Raw genomic sequence first — 21,136 nt, forward strand, 5'->3', positions numbered from 1 at the left:
CATTGAAAGCGCAGGTTCGTGGAGTTAGAGTCGTTGTCTCCACAGGAGTCGGAAAAGTAAATATGAGAGTAACAGAAACGCGGTTAAGTTCTTAAAAAGTGATGCTGAGGGAACTGATGACAGAATGGATGCTTTTGTTGGGTGAACGTGAAGCCCACGCTTTTCTTTCTGTTTGTGCGCGTGCCGCCTCCATCGCCAGCGGCGCACGCGAGGATCTTATCTGCACGGGGAATCCTTCATCCTTCACCCTTCACCCGCCCCGCTCTGCCCCGCTCCGCTCCACGCTGTTCCGCTCAGCTTGAACCACAACCTGAGATAAAACAGCTGAGATGATGTGAAGCTGTGGATGTTTGTCTCGCGCACAGGAACTATGAACTGGCTTTCGCGGATGCTGCTCATAAACTTTTTCTTTTGCTTTACTGCGGTTAAAGCACAGGTGAGGAAGCTATTTACTTTTTTTTTTTCTACTGAAGTCATACATGTGCAGGATGATCATGTGTAATAATAATTAGAAGAATCCCATGAATATACAAACTGCTATATTTGTATAAGCGCACAGACACACTTTCCGACCACTTTATTCCCCCCCCTGAGGCTGTAACGCATCTACTTCTTCGTGTTGTGCATTCAGAGATGGTCTTCTGCAGACCTCGGGTGTAACTATGGTGACTCAATCGAGGTTACTGTTACCTTTCTGTCATTACAAAACAGTTTCCTTATTCTGATGCTTGGGTTGAACCTCAGAGTTGCTGCCATGTGATTTGTTGATGAGATATTTGCTTTAACAAGTAGTTAAATAAGTGTGAGTGTTAGTGGGTGTAGATTTTTCTTCTTCTCTTCTTCTCAACATGGCTGTTGCAATGCAGCAGTGGCACTGCGTTAAGTCTGTCAGTGATTAGTCACCGAGGCTCGCAGTCAAGGCGAGGTGTAATCTGGAATGTGACCGTTTGTGTGTCACTGTATGCTGGAATGAATCCAGTAAGTACTTCTGCTCTATCAGCACCATGGAGAGCGCCTTCAACACACACACACACACCCACACACCATGTGTGCACAGCATTCAAAGTCAGGACCCTCATAGGCATAAAGCATTCCCTAGCCCCTTAGCCTCACCTTAACCATCACAACTAGATGCCTAACCATAAACCTAAACCAAATACTTACCCTAAAACCAGGTCTTACCCCAGAAGAATGTCCTCATTTACTCAAAATGTATGGTTTATACGTTTTTTGATCCTCACAAAGCCACAAAACAAGAAGAAGGTCAGAAGAATGAAGGGAGGGGAATAATGTAAAGAGAAATAGCTGAACATGACTTGTGCTGCTCTGACATTGTGACTCAACTGAATCAACGGCACATACTGAATAGCTTTGGACACACAAGAAGAGACACACTTAAACACTCATCATCTGCTACCTCTATTTCTGTCTTATTCTAAAAGTATATGTGGTATTTTTTGCAAGATATGTTACCCTAAAATCATATTGCCATTGTTTGCAACATGATTTGTTCGCTTGGGCATGTTGTGACTCTGACTGTGTTGCATTTAATTATGCAGCTGTGTTTAATATTCAGACAGCGGTGCACATCAGTGGGTGTGCCTCAACAATCCAATAGAGAGCGAGGTAGTAGCCCACCCGCTGATATGCTCACAATACAGTAGATACAGTGTAGCTATAGGGAACGCTCCTCGTTATCTTAATTCTTGCCACTTGTCCCTGCAATTTAATGTATGTAGCAGGGTCACAGTGGATACACGGTTCTATTATATCTCTTTGAATTGTCGAACAAAGGCAGGATGTGGTGCTGGTGCAGTCACTCGAGATCGAGCCAACATTACTGTTTGGCTGAGTTTGGCCTGTCATGTTTGAGCCAGCTTTGTGACAAATCGTGCTCCTGTATTAAGCAAAATGTCCACTAATGTAACAGAGTATGTTGTTCTACACCAGACAGAAATATCAGGCTTTAATGAATGGATTTTTTCAAGCCCGGTGCTCGGGCAGCTTTTAATCCTCGCGAATCAACTGTGAGAAACTCCTGTGCCTAGTCTTTATCATGATACCATTAGCAGTCACTCCAACTTTCTGCCACAGGCTCTTAGTGCTTACACCGCTTTTGTTGCGCTAATGTTCTGCAAACCCCATTGTCTGTCTGCGTGATAGCTTTGAAAAGATGTGTTTTATGGGCTTTCACCTGCAGGTATCTCCATGTTTGCCTCTGAATAGACCTAAGTGAGGGCGAAGAGATGCGCTTTGAAACCTTTGATGATTTTGGGGGGAAAAACCGAGTATTTTTGTTCAAAATGTGTATCTTTAGGGATGTGTGACCTACTCTTAACTTACTTACAGCAAAGTTAGGTTTTTGATATGTATCATTGATATGTAACACATTTCAAACACCAGATATAAAATACGGTGTCTCCTGTCCTTACAAATTCCAGCCTGTCATATTTGTCACCATCCCATAATAGAGCAGCCTCTGCCCTGTGACACCCGGTAGCTATGTTTACATAAAAATATGTCATTTAATCATGGCAATCTGAAAACTCTCTGATCCGATACAGCCCACTCGGGAACACATTTCATTCTTAACGAGAGGGATGACGTATGTTGGTCGTGACCCCCTGGTTTGGTGATATCATGTGTCTGTATTCCTCAATCTGTTGCTGCTGTATTTTCATTCCAAAAAAAAAGAAGAATAATGAACAGACGTTAAAGTCACAGACGGGGAAGAGGAGGACGATGAGACGGATAGTGGACACGTGCACCGTTAGTTTACTACAGAAGCAGAAGTGAACAGGACAGCATAACATTAAAATGTTTATCTTATTTCAAAGAGTTACAACTTCAACAATGACTTATCCGACTAGCGAGTTAATTACTTGAAGAGTTTGTGTTAATATTCGGATATTCTTGGTGTTTTGCAGGTGTCTCCTTGTCCAGCTCCACAGAATTGTCTGTGTCTTTTTTGGCAAAATGTGCGACTGCTTGGATGCACCACTGTGCCACAGCTCTGTGGGAAACTCTGTGTGGGCACTTAGATGGCAGAGACTGGGGTGTGTTTGTTAATGTTTAGGGTTGAGGCTATAATGACTGTCAGGGAAAGGTGTTAGTTCCACAAACTTCTGCCAAGGAGGTGATGTGAGGTGAACAAAAGAGGTTTTTCAGAGACATAGGTCATGGCCCAAGGAAGAAATGTTAGTGTGGTGATCTGGATCTGGAAATTGAGCGATCATAGAAGAATCCTGCCCTTAACTCATAATATCATGTGCTCCAGGTCAAAGCCGTGGAGTAGTTTTGTATCGTCTTCATGCCTTTTCTATTTTCTGTGAAGTGCGCTGACTTGCCTTTTCTGTTGAAATGTGCTGTGCAAATACATTTTCCTTTGCCTTGCATTAATTTACTCAAAGCACTCTCGAGACACTTCACTTCCACTGTGCCCGCTGCACAACCACTCACAAGCCTCTGCATCGGAGAGGCAATCAATATGTTTGATTAGTTGGCAAAGTGGTGTCTTTGAAACCTCATTTAACTTGATTTGACACTATAAAGAAAATACAATTTAGGTCTAATGACTGTTGCAGCGGCTTCAAAAACTGTCAAAAAAGAGTTGGTACCATGTGGAGCAAAGTGCACAGGCAGGCAAACTGTAACAATACATTAAGACATTGCAAACTGATTTGGCTGAAGATTCAACCTCAACTGGCAGACGTGTTTCTAAGTGGAGCAGACACAGAAACAGAGCTGTGTCTGAGAGCGCACAGTGTTTTGTAGAAGGTGTCATTTGGCTGCTGTCCGGGACCGAGCTGGCAGACGAGGCTGAACGTGACATACGGCTAACTGGATCAGGAAGGTGAACCTGGAGCAAATAGAAATGGAAATGACTACAAGGCAGGGAAACATCAAAAAGTGAGAGTGGTGCTGATGTGACCAAAGTGAAGGAGCAGGATTTATGTGCTACAATCGGAGGCCAGACATGATACGATGGGGAGAGGAAGCAATGCTGGTGTACAAATGGAAAGTCCACCCACCAATACACCAGGTATTAACAGTGGGTAACAAATGTCAAAACTCTGAGGAAGCACTCAGAGAGGGAGGAAGCTCCGCCAGAGGCAGATCAATAATCAGAAAAGTGGATTTTCTTTTACATTTTGAGCTATGCTGCGCACAAACAGACAAAATCCAAGGAAAACAGGTATGAAAGAATAATTAGAAAACCAAGGACTTTATGAAAGCCATGGATATTCTGTAGCAAGTCTTTAACTTCATCCTCAAAGGCAAACTTGTCACTGTAAAGACCAAGCTTCACGATATTTCTCAGCGGGGGCGGACTCAAGAGCGACTTCAAAGCTCCACAACTTCTACTGCCACCTGTGGACTTTTGAGTCATTACCAAAACACCTCTCTCACCTGACGACACACACACAGAGAGTCATGTTTGAGCTGACACTGTTGGTCTAATTAGCAGAAGATGCATATAAAGATGTATGTATGTATAGATGTATACATGTATAGATATATAGATAGAAGTACTGTATGTTTAGACGGATGGATAGATAGATAGATGGATAGATAGATAGATAGATAGATAGATAGATAGATAGATAGATATATAGATAGATGACAAAGTAATCAAGGATGAAATGTGTTTTCCTCAGTGAAAGCCTTGGCTCACAGTGAATCACTCATGGCAGCACAGAGCACACTGTTCTTTTTCCTTTTTTTTTTAAGAATAAGGCAAAAACTGCCAGAGACACTGTGCAACTGTCACCGTCATTCACTCGTCTTTTAAAACTGTCTGTTGAATGGTTTGACAGATGGTGTTGTTGTGGACACAGATGGTCTTCCACATTATTCCTTCCAACGCATTTCCATGGTCGTTTACACCAAGTGACTCTAAGTGACTCATGGTGACAGTAATGTGTCCCATGTGACGTCGGGTTGTGGATTAACAAAGTTAGATCAGACATTTATTGTGCTGTGGAACAACAGATTTGGAGCTTTGTACCTTGATGAAAGAGCTCATGTGGCCTTAATGGCTGACGGATCAACTCGACTAAAAGGTCTGTGCTGTATCCAAAACATTTGGTTTCTGGCGTTGTTGGTGCTTTTGTGGTACCAGTCATTTTGGATCAGCATGGGCTGGAAAGTTAGGCGTCCCAGTGGACGGTCTTACTAGTGTGGCCGATTGGGGATTTGGGGAAAATATCTAATTGTGATTTTTCCTTCTAGATATTGCAGTTGTGACCTCATTTGCAATATAATTTAATATCAATTCCAGATACAGATGTGTTCAATTTAAAGTTCTGCACAGACAGTGTTTTTCAAAAATGAAACATAGCAAGTTATTGATGATTCGCTGTTCTTTCATGATGTGGTCGATGCAGACGTGCAGAGGAATCACACATCCCTTCTGGTATTGTCCTGTAATAAGGCATTTTGTGTTACACATAATTACAATGTACTCCAAACAATATGGTGTTAGCAGACACCCAGATTGCAGCCTGCCGATATTCAGTAGCTCTGACAAGATAGAAGCATTCCTATCTTTCATAAACAGGCTCTCGAAAACAGGCATGTTTGTAATCACAATACGTTTGGAGAGGTGGCTGAAATGAAATGCTTCTCTATTGTTAAACCAAGACATGTTCAATCAGAAAGTTGTTGTCTTATGCGTGGACGAGACCTAATTAAACCGACATAGTTTGCTGTTATGTTACGTAAACCCTGCCCCTCTCTGCTATATTGAAAGATCTTTTTTTTTGTTGGGTTTGTTGTTGTTATTGTTGTGGTCCCTTTCTGTGGACCTTTTATCCTGGCAGAGGGAACATCTTGCTGCTTCTTCCAAGTGCTGCCATCTGAATGTTTTGGACAATTTGACAATGAGTGTTTTGGTTGTTCACCTGCTGATCTGCATAATGGGTTTTCGGATACTTTGTGCATTTCTTTGTGATTGCTCTTTTTCCTTATGTGTGAAAAAAATAATAAAACAAAATAAAAATATAAAGATATATATATATTTTAAAAAGCAGTAAGAACATTTTTGCCAAAATACTATATTCAATAGTGCTTTCTGTGGATGACAAGAATGCAACATTTTTGTAGAGAAAACTTTTCTTTTGACAAATTTCGACCTAAATTACACACACACACAAACAAACACACACATATGGTCAGAAAGGACGATGAGGCAGGAGGGAGCCTAATGTACCCTAGAGCAGAACACACCACCACATTTCTTGAAATGCTGCTGACTGACAACTTGGCCTCGATGACCAACACTGCTGTCAAAATGTCAAAGGCCCAAAAGAGACGCCCTTCACAAGCTGAGAGGAACTTCCAGCTCCAGCCTTGACCGCTTTCCTCAGTGGTGTCACTGAGAGTCATTGACTGCATCACATCCTGCTACAAGAGCACTGCCCATGAAAGAAAACAACTCCAGAAGATTGTAAAAACGGCTGGAAAATATTTGGTACATCGCTACCATCCCTGCCAGACACCAATCACAGACGGTACATGCACAGAGCCTCCAGCATCATCAAAGACTCCACTCACCCTTCACTTCCCCCAGCCTATCCCCCCCCCCCCCCCCATGCTGTCAGGGGACAGACACAAGAGCTTCCCTGCCAGAAGTGAAAATAACACACTTATGGAAGCACTTCATAAGGTACATTTGACTACTTTTTAAATAATTATGAGTACTTTAACAAATGAAATGCAAACAGAATATCGTAGCAGTTCACAGCCCACACATGGATTCCACATGGATTTCTATAGTTACAGGCCATGCCCAGGAAAAAAAAAAAGTAATCTAATCCAAATAAACAAAATGGACGACAGAAATCTGTGCTTGTTTCTGTCCCAAATGGTTATTATGTGTGTGGAGCTGTGGCACAAAATTTCTCCTGATTGCGAGGAAGAGGAGGAGGAGACTGCCGAGTTGGCGAGAGTGGCGCGTGTGGTGTAAACTATTATCTTCCACCTTGTCAATCGCTTATCTCCAGATCTACGAGTTGATCCGTTCATCAAAGGACTGTCATCTGGTGGTTCTTTTCGTCCTTGTGAGCGCGACCAGAACAAGGGCGTCCCTGACTCTTCCAAGAGCATCTTCCGTCCTAGCACTTATCTTACTCCCTATCGTATCTCCTTCTGCACTCTCACCCTGGATTTCTTTCCAAGACTTCTTCTATGTAGCTTATTCCTCTTTTGTAAGTCACTGTGGATAAGTGCTTAATGCTTAAATGTAAATGTAGCTGTAACTGTAAAATGCAATCAGAATCTTTTACCAACGACCAGGCTACTTTAAGCTGAGAGGAAGGTATTGGTTTTTACAGCTGGTAGATTCTGGCATCAAAACGCACAAATCCAAACAAACAGTCTGGTAGACCAATTACTTCTGTGTCCTGTGAGGTAAAAAAAAATCCCTTCTTTCATCACAGCAGCCTGGCATGGGGAAGCGAAGGGAAGTTAACAAAGTAACTGTTGTAAAAAGGCGATTAAAGCAGTGACCATATTGGTACACATACATTTATTTGTTGAGACAATTTGTCAAAGTCACAGTCACAGCCATGTTTTTACTGAGCTTGCATCAGGGAGCACAACAGTCCGTCCTGTTTGTAATACACTGACTGAATGTCAATGACCCGTCAAGAGGATTTTGAAGTGGTTATGTTTTTTTTGGTTAGAAATAGGGTTGCATTAATACCACTAAAGGACAATTACTGTGCCACAATCAACCATGTTCATTCCTTCATATTGACTACTTCCAAAATGGGCTCCATGAACATGAGAGTGAGTTCAATTGTGGCTTTACGGATGCATGGAATGAAAAACGAGCAAAAGGGAATCACCACGCAGCACAAACACTGACTCATTGGTAAGTAAGTAAGTAATTCATTGGGGAGTAAACAGGATGAATCACTTGCAGGCCAACAAGACTGTTATACCACACAAATGTAAAATGTAGCATAACAATTAGTTTTTCAAACATAAAAAATGGTCAAATATAAATTACAGGATATTCAGTGCCATGTAAACAGTGTTTATGGATCAAAATAAAATGGAAAAAAAGCTAAGCTACTTTGTTTCTCACTGATTTTTCTCATCGTTTGTTGTCACGACTTTCCTTTATTTGATCAAATGTTGGCCTGGGCCTCAGAAGTTGGCACATGATAAGATTTCCCAAATGTCATCCGAGAGCCAAGTTCAAGCCGGGGGGGTCAAAGCCGTGATTGTGTTTGTCTGTCTGCTCCACAGATGGGATTTGATGGTCCACTGTCTGCACAGGAGCAGATGTACATCCTTTACCAAATCAAACTGCAGTGTCACCAGAACCTCTCCAACATCGACGCAGGGACGACAGGTACAAAACACGCACAGAGTCGTTTTAGACGTTGATCTAAAATGCAACTTTTTCAAAATTGAGGATTTTCAATTTTCGCCATGTTCTAGGGCTGCCAACTTCCTGATAAGAAAGTAACTACACACTTTCACAGTTAAGTAAAGGATGCCGTTTCACAGCTTTACAATAGTATTTCTTTATGCAACTTTGTCAACCAAATATGAGTTTAAAAACTGATATACTTGTATTATACGTTATCCTGTCGCCCTTTTACCACGTCTCCGTTGCTGCGATATACAGGACTCAGTGAATCAGACAACCACTTAAAAGTGTCCATTTTCTATTGGATAGTATAATGAACACAGAGATGGAGAGGGCCTGACAGCAAGAGGATGATTTTACTTTCTCCTCATACAAATCACACAATCTCCATTAGTGAACTAATCATTCGGTCACGGTTTTGCATTGACTTGATGATCAACTAATCTCAACTAGTCCTGACTGGTGCAGACTCTGCCCAACTGTGAATCGTGGGTAAAATCAGGTAAAAAGTCATGTAGTGTGTCTGTATACCATAAAAAAACAACAACACACAAACAGGTTTCACGCAGGTTAAAGATATAGATAAAGAAATGAGTTTGTGTTGACTTCCTTTCCTTGTCACTGCAGATGATGTGTGTCCTCCAGACTGGGACGGTCTTATCTGTTGGCCCCAAGGCTCCCCTGCACTGGTTACCAAGGTCCCCTGTCCGTCTTACATCTACGACTTCAATCACAAAGGTGAACAGTTTTGCTTTGTTTTATAGATTCACCATGCCCGCAGAATACTGACAACAACAATGCTGCCTGGCCTTTCATTACATTTATGAATTGATAAATCGACAAAAACATCAACAAACAATCTTGACATCGTACAAAAAAAAGAAATTGCTTTTTAAATCTCCAGGCATCAAAGAAGAAAAATTCCAATAAACACACACTACAATGAATAAAAAAATAAACAAATACAAAAATGAGAAATAAGTAATATGTGCCACCATATTGGCAAGTTGAGTGTACCTACAAAGTACAGAAACTAATGTTTCATCAAATTTCAACGACATGTTTTGCAGCCTCCGTGTTTTTCTCTCAGTAAATCACATTATTTATAACAAAGTTAAAGGAAAACTTCACTGTACTTTACCGGTGAAGTATTCCTTTAATTAGAATAGAACGCAATCATTTGAGTGAATAATAAATATTTTACACAACAGACTCCAGTGAAACAAGTAACGTAAAAAGAAAGGGTTAACGTTCACGTCCTGTACAATCTGAGATTTTCACAGAACACCAGCAAAATTAAATATGAGGGGAAAAGGAGGAACTAGAGAAATATCACTTTATATAACAGACTTCCAATAATTTACATTATAACATGTTTTACATGTATTTACATGTATGTTTGTGTGAATCATGTCATGGATGTGACACATGCAGAGTTTGGTGAAGGTTAAGTGAAGTCAGATCAGGGCCCATGCTGTTTTGTTGACACTCTGCAGATTGTTTTTTTTGTTTTTTTCACCTGTGCTCTTCCTACTGCCTAAATGCCTGCTGTGGGAAAAAAGGGCCGTAATAATGATGAGAAGCTTGTTATTTTCCACAACACATAGGTGCTACAGAGTAAACAGGTGACGAGGTGAAAGAGAAGTCAGTCAAACGCGTGTATATACATGTGTGTCTATACCCACATGGTCACTTTGGGCTCACGCTCATACATGTTTGTATCTGTGTATGTGTTTGCAGGTCATGCTTACAGGAAATGTGATGTCAATGGTTCCTGGGTGTTTATCGACCGCTGGAACAAAACATGGTCCAACTACTCAGAGTGCCTGCGCTTCCTTCAGCCCAATGATGAAGAAGAGAGAGTAAGAATGACGCAGACATACATACAATAATAACAAGAGCCCACACCTAATGTGGGCTTTTGGGTTGTTATTGTGTTTTTACTTGGTTATTTTCTTGCACAGATACGCTGCTCTGTTTCGTGAAATAACCGTGGTAACCAAACAATCCTCCTCTCAGCCTCTTATCTGTAAAATTCCCCTTAAATGTGCCTTTGGTTGCACCTCCGCCATTTCTCTTTTGTGGTTGCTTGACACAAACACACAGAGTCTCCGAGTTCGAACTATGGACAGCTAAGTTCAATCAAAGAATTGCACAATTGTCAATATTTGCAAATTGAATTGTCAGGTGTAAATTTTGCATCCTCTCAAGAGATACAAGTCGCTTCTTATCTATAAGGCCACTGTGTGCACTGGCTATAGTAGCTAACTTTTTCCCCTAGAATTGGAATGTTTTAGTTTTTATTTTCCTGCTGACGACAGATGCTTGTTGGAGATAGAGATAGATAAATACTGTGTCCGTCTGTCTGACTTTGAGCAACATAACCCGAAAAGTAAACAACAGATTTGCATGAAATTTTCTTCAGACAGGCATAAATGATTAAATGTTGGCTGCGATCCATCCAGATAAGGATTCATATTCAGGATTTAATATGCAACCTATACAACAACTACAGTATATGTACAATCTGTCAAACTCTATGTGCAATTGATACAGCCAGAGCCCTGCTCTTAGTGAAAATGAAAAGGCTCTACAGTGGATAAAGCTCTGGCCACCTTTTGTTCATGTTATCAGATGAAACTTCAGGTTGCTTTCGGTCCGACTTATGCTTGAAAAGGATGATGTTATCACAGATTGTGTGACTAACACAGGCTTTGTTACAGCTGATAATACCTCTTCCAGTTCTTAAGCTTTTGAAAGACCTTCATCTTTCAGAGATTCAGTCTTTAAAGCTGCCCACATACTGTACAGTAATAAATCCGACACCATTTAATTACCGTCGCACCTCGGGATTAGTTAGTGATTCACTCTTGTGCGGACAGCAGCATTAGCATCTTTCAACTTTAGTAATCAGCACATATCCTAACACTGTTAAGTCGTGACACCTCATCCATTTAAGTGTGAGGTTCTTAATCTTAAATGTTTCCCCCTCTGTGTTCACAGCAAGAGTTCTTTGAGCGGCTGTATGTCATGTACACTGTTGGGTATGCGGTGTCCTTCAGCTCGCTGCTTGTGGCAATCCTCATCATTGGGTACTTCAGGTAAGAGTGCACATGGTCATCTCCTCTCATTGCAGTTTCATTTCCCATTACCCTTACTCTCTCTCAACTTGAAAGGGTTGTTATACCTGTATTTGATTCAGATTCAGGGAGTAATAGGTTACAATGTTGCACTTAACTGTAGTTCCATTTGTTTTCACACTGCAGTCTAGACTCGACACCCCCCCTTAACGATACGCGTGTATTAACTGTTTTGTGATCAGTCAGAATTTTCCTGTAGTCCCGTAATCGAAAATGGATTACCACCAGTGAGTGTGGGCAGTAGCATTTATTGCCGTTCTCTGGATGGTGAGATACCGGTGATGAGTATGTGAACATTTCCAATTTGAGCAAGAAACTAGGGGGTAAATACGATACGATATAATAATACTGTAGTGTCAGAACATGTCTGAAATGTGTCTTGCATGGCAGCAGCTTGTTTGTAAAAACATACGGGACAGGAAAAAAATACATTAAACATTACTATTGCCCAGGAACCACAGAGTCGCGCGAGATGGACTGAAGATTATTTAGTCTTCCCTGTAGCGCCGGTCGGAGGTGGTAATAGTTTGTATTCATGGTTCAAGACATGGTTAGGGTCAGAGGCAATGTTCTCAGCCAGTCTCCATGTTTTTGTGGATGATGAACTTTTTCAGTTGGTCGACTATCTTTGAACAGATTTTCATTTCATGAAGCAATTTCGATTTCACAGCAGTGGGCAGATTTTTGCACCATGTGGTATTACAGTACTGCAGAACACTCACACACAATTACCACAGAGGTATAAGAGGAGGAGAATTGTGTACACACTGCAAGCGAGCTGAGACCACCCTCTCTAGGTGGTCTCAGCCCAGTTGATTTGAACCTGAATGGCATGCGATTGCTGCGTTCACACATGCTCATTAGAACTGACCCCCGGTTTTGGAACAACAAGCTTGGTATGAAAGCAGCCTCAAATTACCTGAGGGGTATCCAAACATGGGGCTGGCCGATATGGTCAAAGACATTATCACAATAAAAAGTTTCAAATCAGTAAATGTCAATAATTATCCTGATAAAATGTCAAACAATGAAATAAAGCAAGTTTGCAAGCACCATGGACGCGTTCATTTGGGTTCATTTGAAAAATATTTCACAAAAGGCACGGATGCAAAAAGTTTCAGTAGCAATCAGCAATTCAGACGCTTAACTGTCAAAAATGAGAAAGAACATGCCTCCTGATTTGAAAACCATCAATTTCACAAAAAGAGTGGGTTGCAGGATTTGATTAGTAGAAAGTGAAGCAGAAAGTTGAGTCAATAGCATCTAACTTTTCCCGGGGGGGATCAGGGAAAATATCAGAGACAGAAAATGTTCTGCATCAGTTCAGAAAGAGCTGTCAAGATGTTTTTGTTTGTTTTTTGCTGTGCGGCATATAAATCTTGTATCTGGCATCTTCCTCAACCTCCCACAGCTCATATTACTGTTAAGTCTCTTCAGTCATAGTAAACACAACATTGACATGGGCACACAATTAGATACGAAAAAACTAAATTATGCAGAAATATATTTGCACGTCCCAGAAAAAAACTACACACACACTGCAAAGATTCAAGCAGTACTCCAACCCTGAAACCAACCCTCACTGGCAACTATTTAGATAGCACTTCATCATCCTCATCTGACTATACAGGAGGATTAACCACAGTGTTTATGAGGAGTAAATAGGACAGCAGCAACAACTCATCAACTAAACTAACATGGGCACACTTTCCCCCTGTGCTTACTGGTTTACATTTAGACAACTTTATTGATCCCCAAAGGTGCAATTAATTCATCTGCAGCTCACCACATCTGCATCACATGCAGCCAGCCTCAATTATTAACAACAATTACCACCAACAGATCGACAGACAATGAAGTCAAGGAAACGGTGATCGAAATAAATACATCACAGTTTCTGTGTCTGTTAATAAAATAATAAATAACTGCAGGTTTAGGTTTAAATTGCTCCATTAAAGTGTTGTTCAAAATGACAGCTGTCCACGTTCAGCAGCCCTATAGCTGAATGAATAAAAGGAATTTAAAAAGTGATTACTTTTACACAGGGGTGCAGAGTAGCGCTGACCTCAAACTCATTAGCCGGAATGCGCTGCGGTTGGACAATGGAGGTGGCTTTCTTTCTGACTTGCCTCTCCCAGAGAGACGTCAAATCTTTTTGCCTTAACAATGCAGGCCAGTCTGTTTTTGATCTTTAAAAGGTTGCCCACTGAACTAGCAAATAAAAGGAAAAAAGTTTTTTTGGAGAACATGCTGTGGGAACAGGGTAGGGTTCCGCATGTGCGTGAAGAGAGGAGAGCCGAACTGAAAGACCATTATATGTTACATTCATTCACTGAGGTTCTTCGGAAACATTTTTATATTGAAGGCTATGGACCATTTAATTTGTTACTTTAGAGTTTGCCTTTAAAAATAAATGAATAATAAACCTTTAAATCCTCCTCTGTACTGCATTTCAGTTTATTATATATCCATTTGTGAAAATCATGTCTTTGCAGGCGTCTGCACTGCACCAGAAACTACATCCACATGCACCTGTTTGTTTCCTTCATGTTACGAGCGGTCAGCATCTTTGTGAAGGACAAAGTCGTCCACTCCAGTGCAGGACTGCAAGACTTCGACTCTGCACTGTTGGACAACTTAAAAACAGTCAGCATAGCATCGCTGGACAAATCTCAGTATGTAAGTAGTCTGCCTTCTTTTTTTTTAAGTCTAAACTAATGCCATAAATCACATTGTCATTTAAAGCTACAGTAGGCAGGATTGCAGCTCTCTGTCCTAAGCTGTCCTCATCAGATGAGCATGGACAGTCTATGTGCAACAAGTGTCTCAAGTCAATCTGTCCACCTCTCAACTCTCTGCTGATAGAAGTCCATTTGCAGTGCAAGCCATTTTCTCTGTTCCCTGTTTTTCTTTTTTCTTTTTTTTTTACTGTGATAGAGGGTGTCAATGTACTGTATGAGTAATGGGAAACCTGACCGGACCTGGTCCTCGATGCTCTGATACTCATTAAACCCTGATTGTCAAGGTCTCGCTCCACTTTCAGTGATGGGATGAATTATTGTGCTGACATTTCATGGCTTAATCAATGTGCAGTTTTCCCCCACTTGAAAGAGATTGAGTGTTCAACCCGAGATTAAAGCAGGTTTCCTTCATCAGTAGGTGAAAACCATTGACTAAACACAAAATATACACACACGTTGTAAATAACTGAAAACGGCACCAAATATTTACATACACAAACCGTATTCTCGTAGCAGCCTCCACATTAAAACCACTTGAAGCTCAGCTTCTTAATTCACGCCATACTTTATCACACAAAATGCTTATGAATGACACTAAACTAAACTCAGATTACCTTAAATAAACACAAATAAACAGACAAGAAAACAACAAACACTAAAGAGTAAAGAGTTAAACTGCAGAGACACTTGTGAATGCCGCCGTGGCTAAAGCTAATGCTAACAGAAACAGAAAAAAAGGGTAACATTGTGTTTCAGTTCAGTTTTTCATGTCTCTTCTTACCTGCTGCCACACAGAGCTTGTAGAAAGAATCAGTCCTGCACAGTTTGACAGCAGAACTCATCACTGTTCATGAGTAGCTTCAAGCAGCTTCTCTCACCTAAATTGTTTTGCACCATGTGCTCTCCCAGGTACTGTGTGCGTCACTCTTTAATGCCCTGACACCAATCCCGCCACTGCAGATTAGTTCCACCCAGATAATCCATACTTCCTGCCTGGAAATCAAGTGTGATCAACCTGAAATTGGTCATGTTAACTGAGAATTCTCCGTCATTGATGGATTTATTTCTACCATGGCGGCAGTGGCGAGTGCTCTTAGACAGCAGGGGAAGTTTAGCGTCCGCTAAAGTGTTGTCAAATATGTATTGTGTTGTATTTACATTTCAATAATAAACGAGCATTAGAATGCGCTTAGAACGTGTCACTATTTTGTCCAGAATTAGCTGTTTATTGCAGATGACAGATCGTTTTACGTGATTTTTCGTATTCCCATAGCAGCCTCCGCATTAAAACCACTTGAAGCTCAGCTTCAACTGCTCTCTATGGGACGGCCCAGAATAGGTTTCTTTCACTGTGATTGGACAAATGGGACAAAAACATCACTTCCACAGAAGCTCAGCTTCTCTGGGAGTCAATGGAGCAGTAGGCGGACGCAGACACTCGTCTTCTCTATGATGATTGCATGAATTGTCTGAAAGACGGAGTCAGTTTTTGATTGACAGTGTTGCAGAAACATACATACACGACGGAGCCTTTTCTGCCTCAGTCCTGTGCCACTGCATGACGGCAAAATCTGAAGCCTGTCCGTCATTTTGACAGATTGAACACTGATCTACTGTAACTTCAAATAATTCCCACACAATACCGTCAATAACCACTTGTAGAAAACCTGTAACTGTGGCGCCAGCAGCCGTAATCCTGTATAATTAAATATGATCCTGCCTTTGCGGCGCCACTGACCTGTAATAGTGACCTGTAACAGAGTACATCACGGAGATAATTACATCTATTAAAAAAAGGATTCTCCTTGGAGCATTTGGACTTTATCTCTGACCTCGCCACCGTACTCAATGCCCTTAACCATCCGGGTGCTGACAGCACATTGATGAGCTATGAATTGAAGGCCTTGGAGCAGGTCTGTGACCACGTCTGTGACAGAGATGTGTTGCATTGCCGCTGGTTATGGGTTCTGTTTCATTTCTTGTAAATAGTTTGCTCTGATTTTAATTCTGTATCTTTGCATCATTCATGTGTTGTGGTCGGGTTGTTACTACGAGAAAGACTATGTGTCATTATCATTTAAAAAAAAAATCGAAATTAAAATAGACAATGGACGTCAAAATAGCTAAAAACAGCTAAAAAGTCTCATGCAACATCTTTAATTCTAATGAAGCTACTCTCCAGGCCGAGCATGAGTCTGGTCCTCAGGTAAGTGTGGGCCTTGAGATTCACATCATGATTAAAAAAAACACCCTGAGGCTGGAGGATCATCAGTAACAGTTGTTTCCATGGTAAAGGCATGAATATTTAAATCTGCTTGGAAAGACGCCACTTCCCAGAAAGAGAGTTCAAAGGAGATGCCATGTCATTCTTAACACTACAGATTGGATCCAACACAGCAGACACGGAGAACAAAGTCAAAATCCAATAGTCTGCTAAGCATTTAAATAGAAGGGGGCGAGACGTGGTAAATCAGACGCGCAAACAAGGCAAGGGCAGTTTTATTTATCGTCCATTTTTCTTTGCACACAGAGACTAATTACAAGGTTAAATGAGAATCATTAAAAAGAGTGCAAAAGAAAGTTTGAGAACATTACAAATATTAAAAGCAGTAAAATGATTAAAGAATAATTAATTTGTTATAAATTGGTGCTTTATCTCGGGATGATGAGTAGGGTCGACCCACAGACATTATGGGAGATTAATCTGTGCACCTCGCCGCCTTCATGGGTGTTTTTGCGCTAGGTAGTAGGTAGTAGCGTGAGAATACCGGACGTCGTCCCGTTACCGAAACCACCACAACAACAATTCGTACAAGTTCATTGAGTCCTCCATGACAAGTGGCAGTGCTTGAGGGGACAATCAGTGTGAGACACTGATTGTCTCACACTGATTGGACACTATTCAGTCTCTTATCACGAGAAAACGAGACTTGCTATCTCGTGATGACGCATTAATGTATTCAATTATTCTGTTATCTCGATATGACGGACTTAAGAAATATAGTGGCGACCATGACCTCTCTCAGCGTCCGTGAAAAATGAACAAATGACAATAGTTTGTAAAAGTTTAATTAATGTTAGACTCGTTTGGTTAAAAGCATTATCAGACTTGTCTGGATTTAAAAATGTTAATGGATGGAGTGTTTCTAAGACCATTAGACAGCTGGTTCCACAGCTGTGTTGTGTTGCGTTGTGGCTAAAAAGTGGTACCCCCTTGTTTTGTTCTTACTTTCAGGAACACCAGCAGAGTTAGCTTTAACATTACCAATTATCCTCCACATCAGGGTCATGGGGGGGGGGGGGGGGGGGCTGTGCAACCATGAGACCTGAACAACCATCCACTCTCACACTCACACCTCCGGTCAATTTAGAGTGTCCAATTTACCTAATCCTTGCCCATTTCTATTAATAAATTGAAAACAATGCATTAAAACAGTTTAAAAACAGATCCTTCATCTGACATGAAAAGGGGGACAATTATACTGGGTATGTCATCTACCTGTAAGCTCAGCCCTTTGTTGACAGTAAATACACCTACATTTCTATTAATATGAATAAAGTTAATTCACAGAATACAAACGACAACTCAGTGGGAGACAAGCGAAAGAAAGAAAAAAGAAAAAAACGCACAAACTCAATTTACCAACAACAGCTTCCCCAGAGCCAGAGAGAAAACAACCTCCAGTGCACACGGTCCCCAGTGAGAAAATACCCGAGAAATATTAGATATAAAGGAAGGATTAGAAGTAAGGATGAAAACAACAGCAACAAGATGCAATATGATATTGTCTCTTACAATTAATATATAAAAGCTACATACAGTATATCACAGTTTATAAATAGATACGTATGTAGAATAAGAAAAAACAACACGTTGCACACAGAACACTCTGAACATAGAGCACATGACAAACACATGACTCAGCCTATGACTGTAAGTGGTGTTGAGGACGCTGATGGAGGAGGACACAAATGAGTTTTTAAAGAGTCAATATAGAGTGAGTCTGTATTTTCTTACTCTGTATTTCCTGCCAGAGAACAAAAGCTCATACTCAGTACTCTCTGTGCTTCTCTTAGAACACTCTTCTCATAGACGCATTAATGCACTTCCTTTCCTATCATTTCCATTGCAGATTGCAGCGCTGAGTTTCCTTACCATGCCTGTAATCCGTTACTTATCAGACTCTCATCACTGCCATAGGTCTGCCACATTCCAGCCTCTGCTGGAGCCTGGTGCACAGGCTGTCAAACATGAACTTGTCCTGTCAGGGTAGGATTCCAAGATACTACAGGGCTAATTTTACCTTCAGCTTTGGAGTCAAACACCGGCTCCACAGCGTTTCATGGGTGGTTAGCATCCCACTCGATCACACTTGATTTTGTATGCTCAATCACTGTACTGAGGAATACAGCATCAGAACTGGGGGAAATCTTTGAAAAGGCCATATGTGCAGGGACAGAAAGGACAGACTATATTATTATTATCATTATGTTTTCAGTCTTCAGTGAGAGCATCATTACAGCCATAATTGTTGCATTGTGCTCTTTGTAAGAGAAAATTGTTAAACTTTTAAGTGTAATTACTCACACATTCATACAGTATGTCCAGACCTGGTGTCCATTATAGACGAGCTATAACTTACAAACTTACAAACTCCCACTTAAAGGCCTCTCTGCAACCTTGTTTTTCATAGATTCTCTATACAAGGGTATTGTTATCCGTAAATCTGTAGAGAGAGGGAGGATAAGAGAACCGCAAGGTTGTCTGTCCTCGGAAATAGATGAACGTTGGGGCATCGAGATGTGTTAGAAAGGCAGAATTAGAGAGGTTGCCCGGCTGTTAACATTGTACTGGAAAAGTAGAGAGGAGTGATCAGAACCATGGCGCTGAGCGGTGAGAACAATGAAAAGACACTGAAATGACCACTGACTAATGACAAGTTATATATAGGTACATACACACATGTAATCAACTCGCTTTAACAACACCTGACAACGAATTACGCACTCGGCGGCGACTGTCACACAAGTCACGGCAGCTCACCACCACCATAATCCATTATCCACAATCACTGGGAAAAAAAACAACGGTGCTTGGTTTATTTCAGCCGTGATGTCCGGCTGAACACGCTGTGACTAAATGTGTATGAGCTTGTTCTGGATGGAGGTGCTGAGGTATTTTATATGCTTGATCAAGACCTTGCAGCACAGCACAGGGTGACAGGATGGGTTGTAAATAGCCACATTCACTCACATATGTCCTTCTCCAGCTGCTCATCAATGGTGCCGTGGAGTTTCCACTCTTCATACACCACACAGGCTCCTTTTCATTGACAGATTCCCCCCAAATTATCAATACCAGGCAGGCTGGCCCCGGATCTCTGTTCTCCTATAGTATTTCAATTTAATTCCATCATCCATCTTCTACTGCTTTATCCTCCACATGAGGGTTGCTGGTGCTAATCCCAGCTGACATGGGGCAAAAGGTGGGGTCACAGGGCCACATAGAGATAAGTTCGGTTCCACATGCATAAGACTGAGGACATTTTTGTCTCATAGCAGGGAACAGTAATGTACGATGGATCAGTTTGTGCGTCTTATCTCCAGACGGAATAAAGTAAAAGGGAAAGATTTCTCTTCCATTAACTTTTCTAGATTAAAATGACAATAATTGTGTCACGTACTTGCTGCCGTATTGCGTTTATTTAAAGACGTGACTCAATATAGTGCCACGATCCCTGCGAGCTGCCCACGTCCGAGACAAAAGACGACAGAATTTAATTTTAATGTAGGTGATTTTTCTTTGTATGACTTTTTTTTTTTAAAAGGACTAATTTCATGAGTTTTTTAAATTACCGTGACCAAGCAACTCTCGTGGGCCACGCGTGGGTGGTTGACCCTCGTTAACTGCGTATTCACAGTTGTACCGCGGCAGACTTTTCTTCACTGTCTTTGTGCACGGCAAAAAACAACGGAAACTCTGCGATCACACAAAATGATGTCAACACAGCCGACAGTTCGGCAGCACAACAGCCTCAGATGTGATAAATGTGTGGATTGTTTTGTCATCAGATTGGGTGCAAAGTGACAGTGCTGCTCTTCATCTATTTTCTGGCCACCAACTACTACTGGATCCTGGTCGAAGGCCTCTACCTTCACAGCCTCATCTTCATGGCCTTCCGATCAGACTCCATATACCTCTGGGGCTTCACGCTGATTGGATGGGGTGAGCTATGAAAATGCACATTTCTTATGTCGCACATCTCCCCCTCCATTGTGTGCATTCAGGTGTAAATGTAATGTGTTAAGGTGGTAGAGTTCAGTAAAAGGGCTAACTATAGTCCTTCACGTGTAGATTTATCAGGGTCACAGGAGCTTATGAGATTGTTTTAACCAAATTCAAGTAAACTAATGTTTGCAGCTTGTTTGCAGTCTCTTAAACAGGTCCAATTGTATTGCCAGGCATTAAACACATGTCTCCGTAGGGCTGCAATCGATTAATAATTGATAATATGGTGATCATCGATGAATCAGAGTGTTTTTGTTTCCAATAATTAAAACAAGCTTTCAGATTGTTCAGCTTCTTAAGTGTGAATGTTCTCTGGTTTCTTTGCTCCATGTCACAAACAAATCATTAAAACGGAATTATTTCGTTTTATTTTCTGACATTTTATGCACCAAACAAATATGTTTTACAGAGGAGTCACGTCTGAAAATGAAGAAGAAATAACATGAGCGTTATGCAGTTCTTCAATTAAGCAGTGCATTGACTTATACAAAGAAAAGATAACTAGACAATACAATTATTATTATTATTATAAAACACACAATTAGTATAATTGGACATTAGATGTGTAAGGCTAAAGACCAGT

At 41.1% G+C, this 21,136-nt stretch overlaps 1 protein-coding gene across 1 annotated transcript in view; it reads left to right on the forward strand.

The window, feature by feature from the left end:
* Nucleotides 1–21,136, forward strand: part of pth2ra (parathyroid hormone 2 receptor a) — a 38,896-nt gene continuing 17,760 nt past the window's right edge. The window contains exons 1-7 of the mRNA XM_058622481.1: nt 1–436; nt 8,257–8,362; nt 9,011–9,121; nt 10,124–10,245; nt 11,387–11,484; nt 14,019–14,202; nt 20,337–20,490. Coding sequence (XP_058478464.1) covers nt 347–436; nt 8,257–8,362; nt 9,011–9,121; nt 10,124–10,245; nt 11,387–11,484; nt 14,019–14,202; nt 20,337–20,490 — 865 coding nt within the window. The 5' untranslated portion in view covers nt 1–346. The remainder of the gene's footprint in view (nt 437–8,256; nt 8,363–9,010; nt 9,122–10,123; nt 10,246–11,386; nt 11,485–14,018; nt 14,203–20,336; nt 20,491–21,136) is intronic.

The sequence above is a fragment of the Solea solea genome, chromosome 2, assembly GCF_958295425.1.
Source record: "Solea solea chromosome 2, fSolSol10.1, whole genome shotgun sequence".
Lineage (NCBI taxonomy): Eukaryota > Metazoa > Chordata > Actinopteri > Pleuronectiformes > Soleidae > Solea > Solea solea.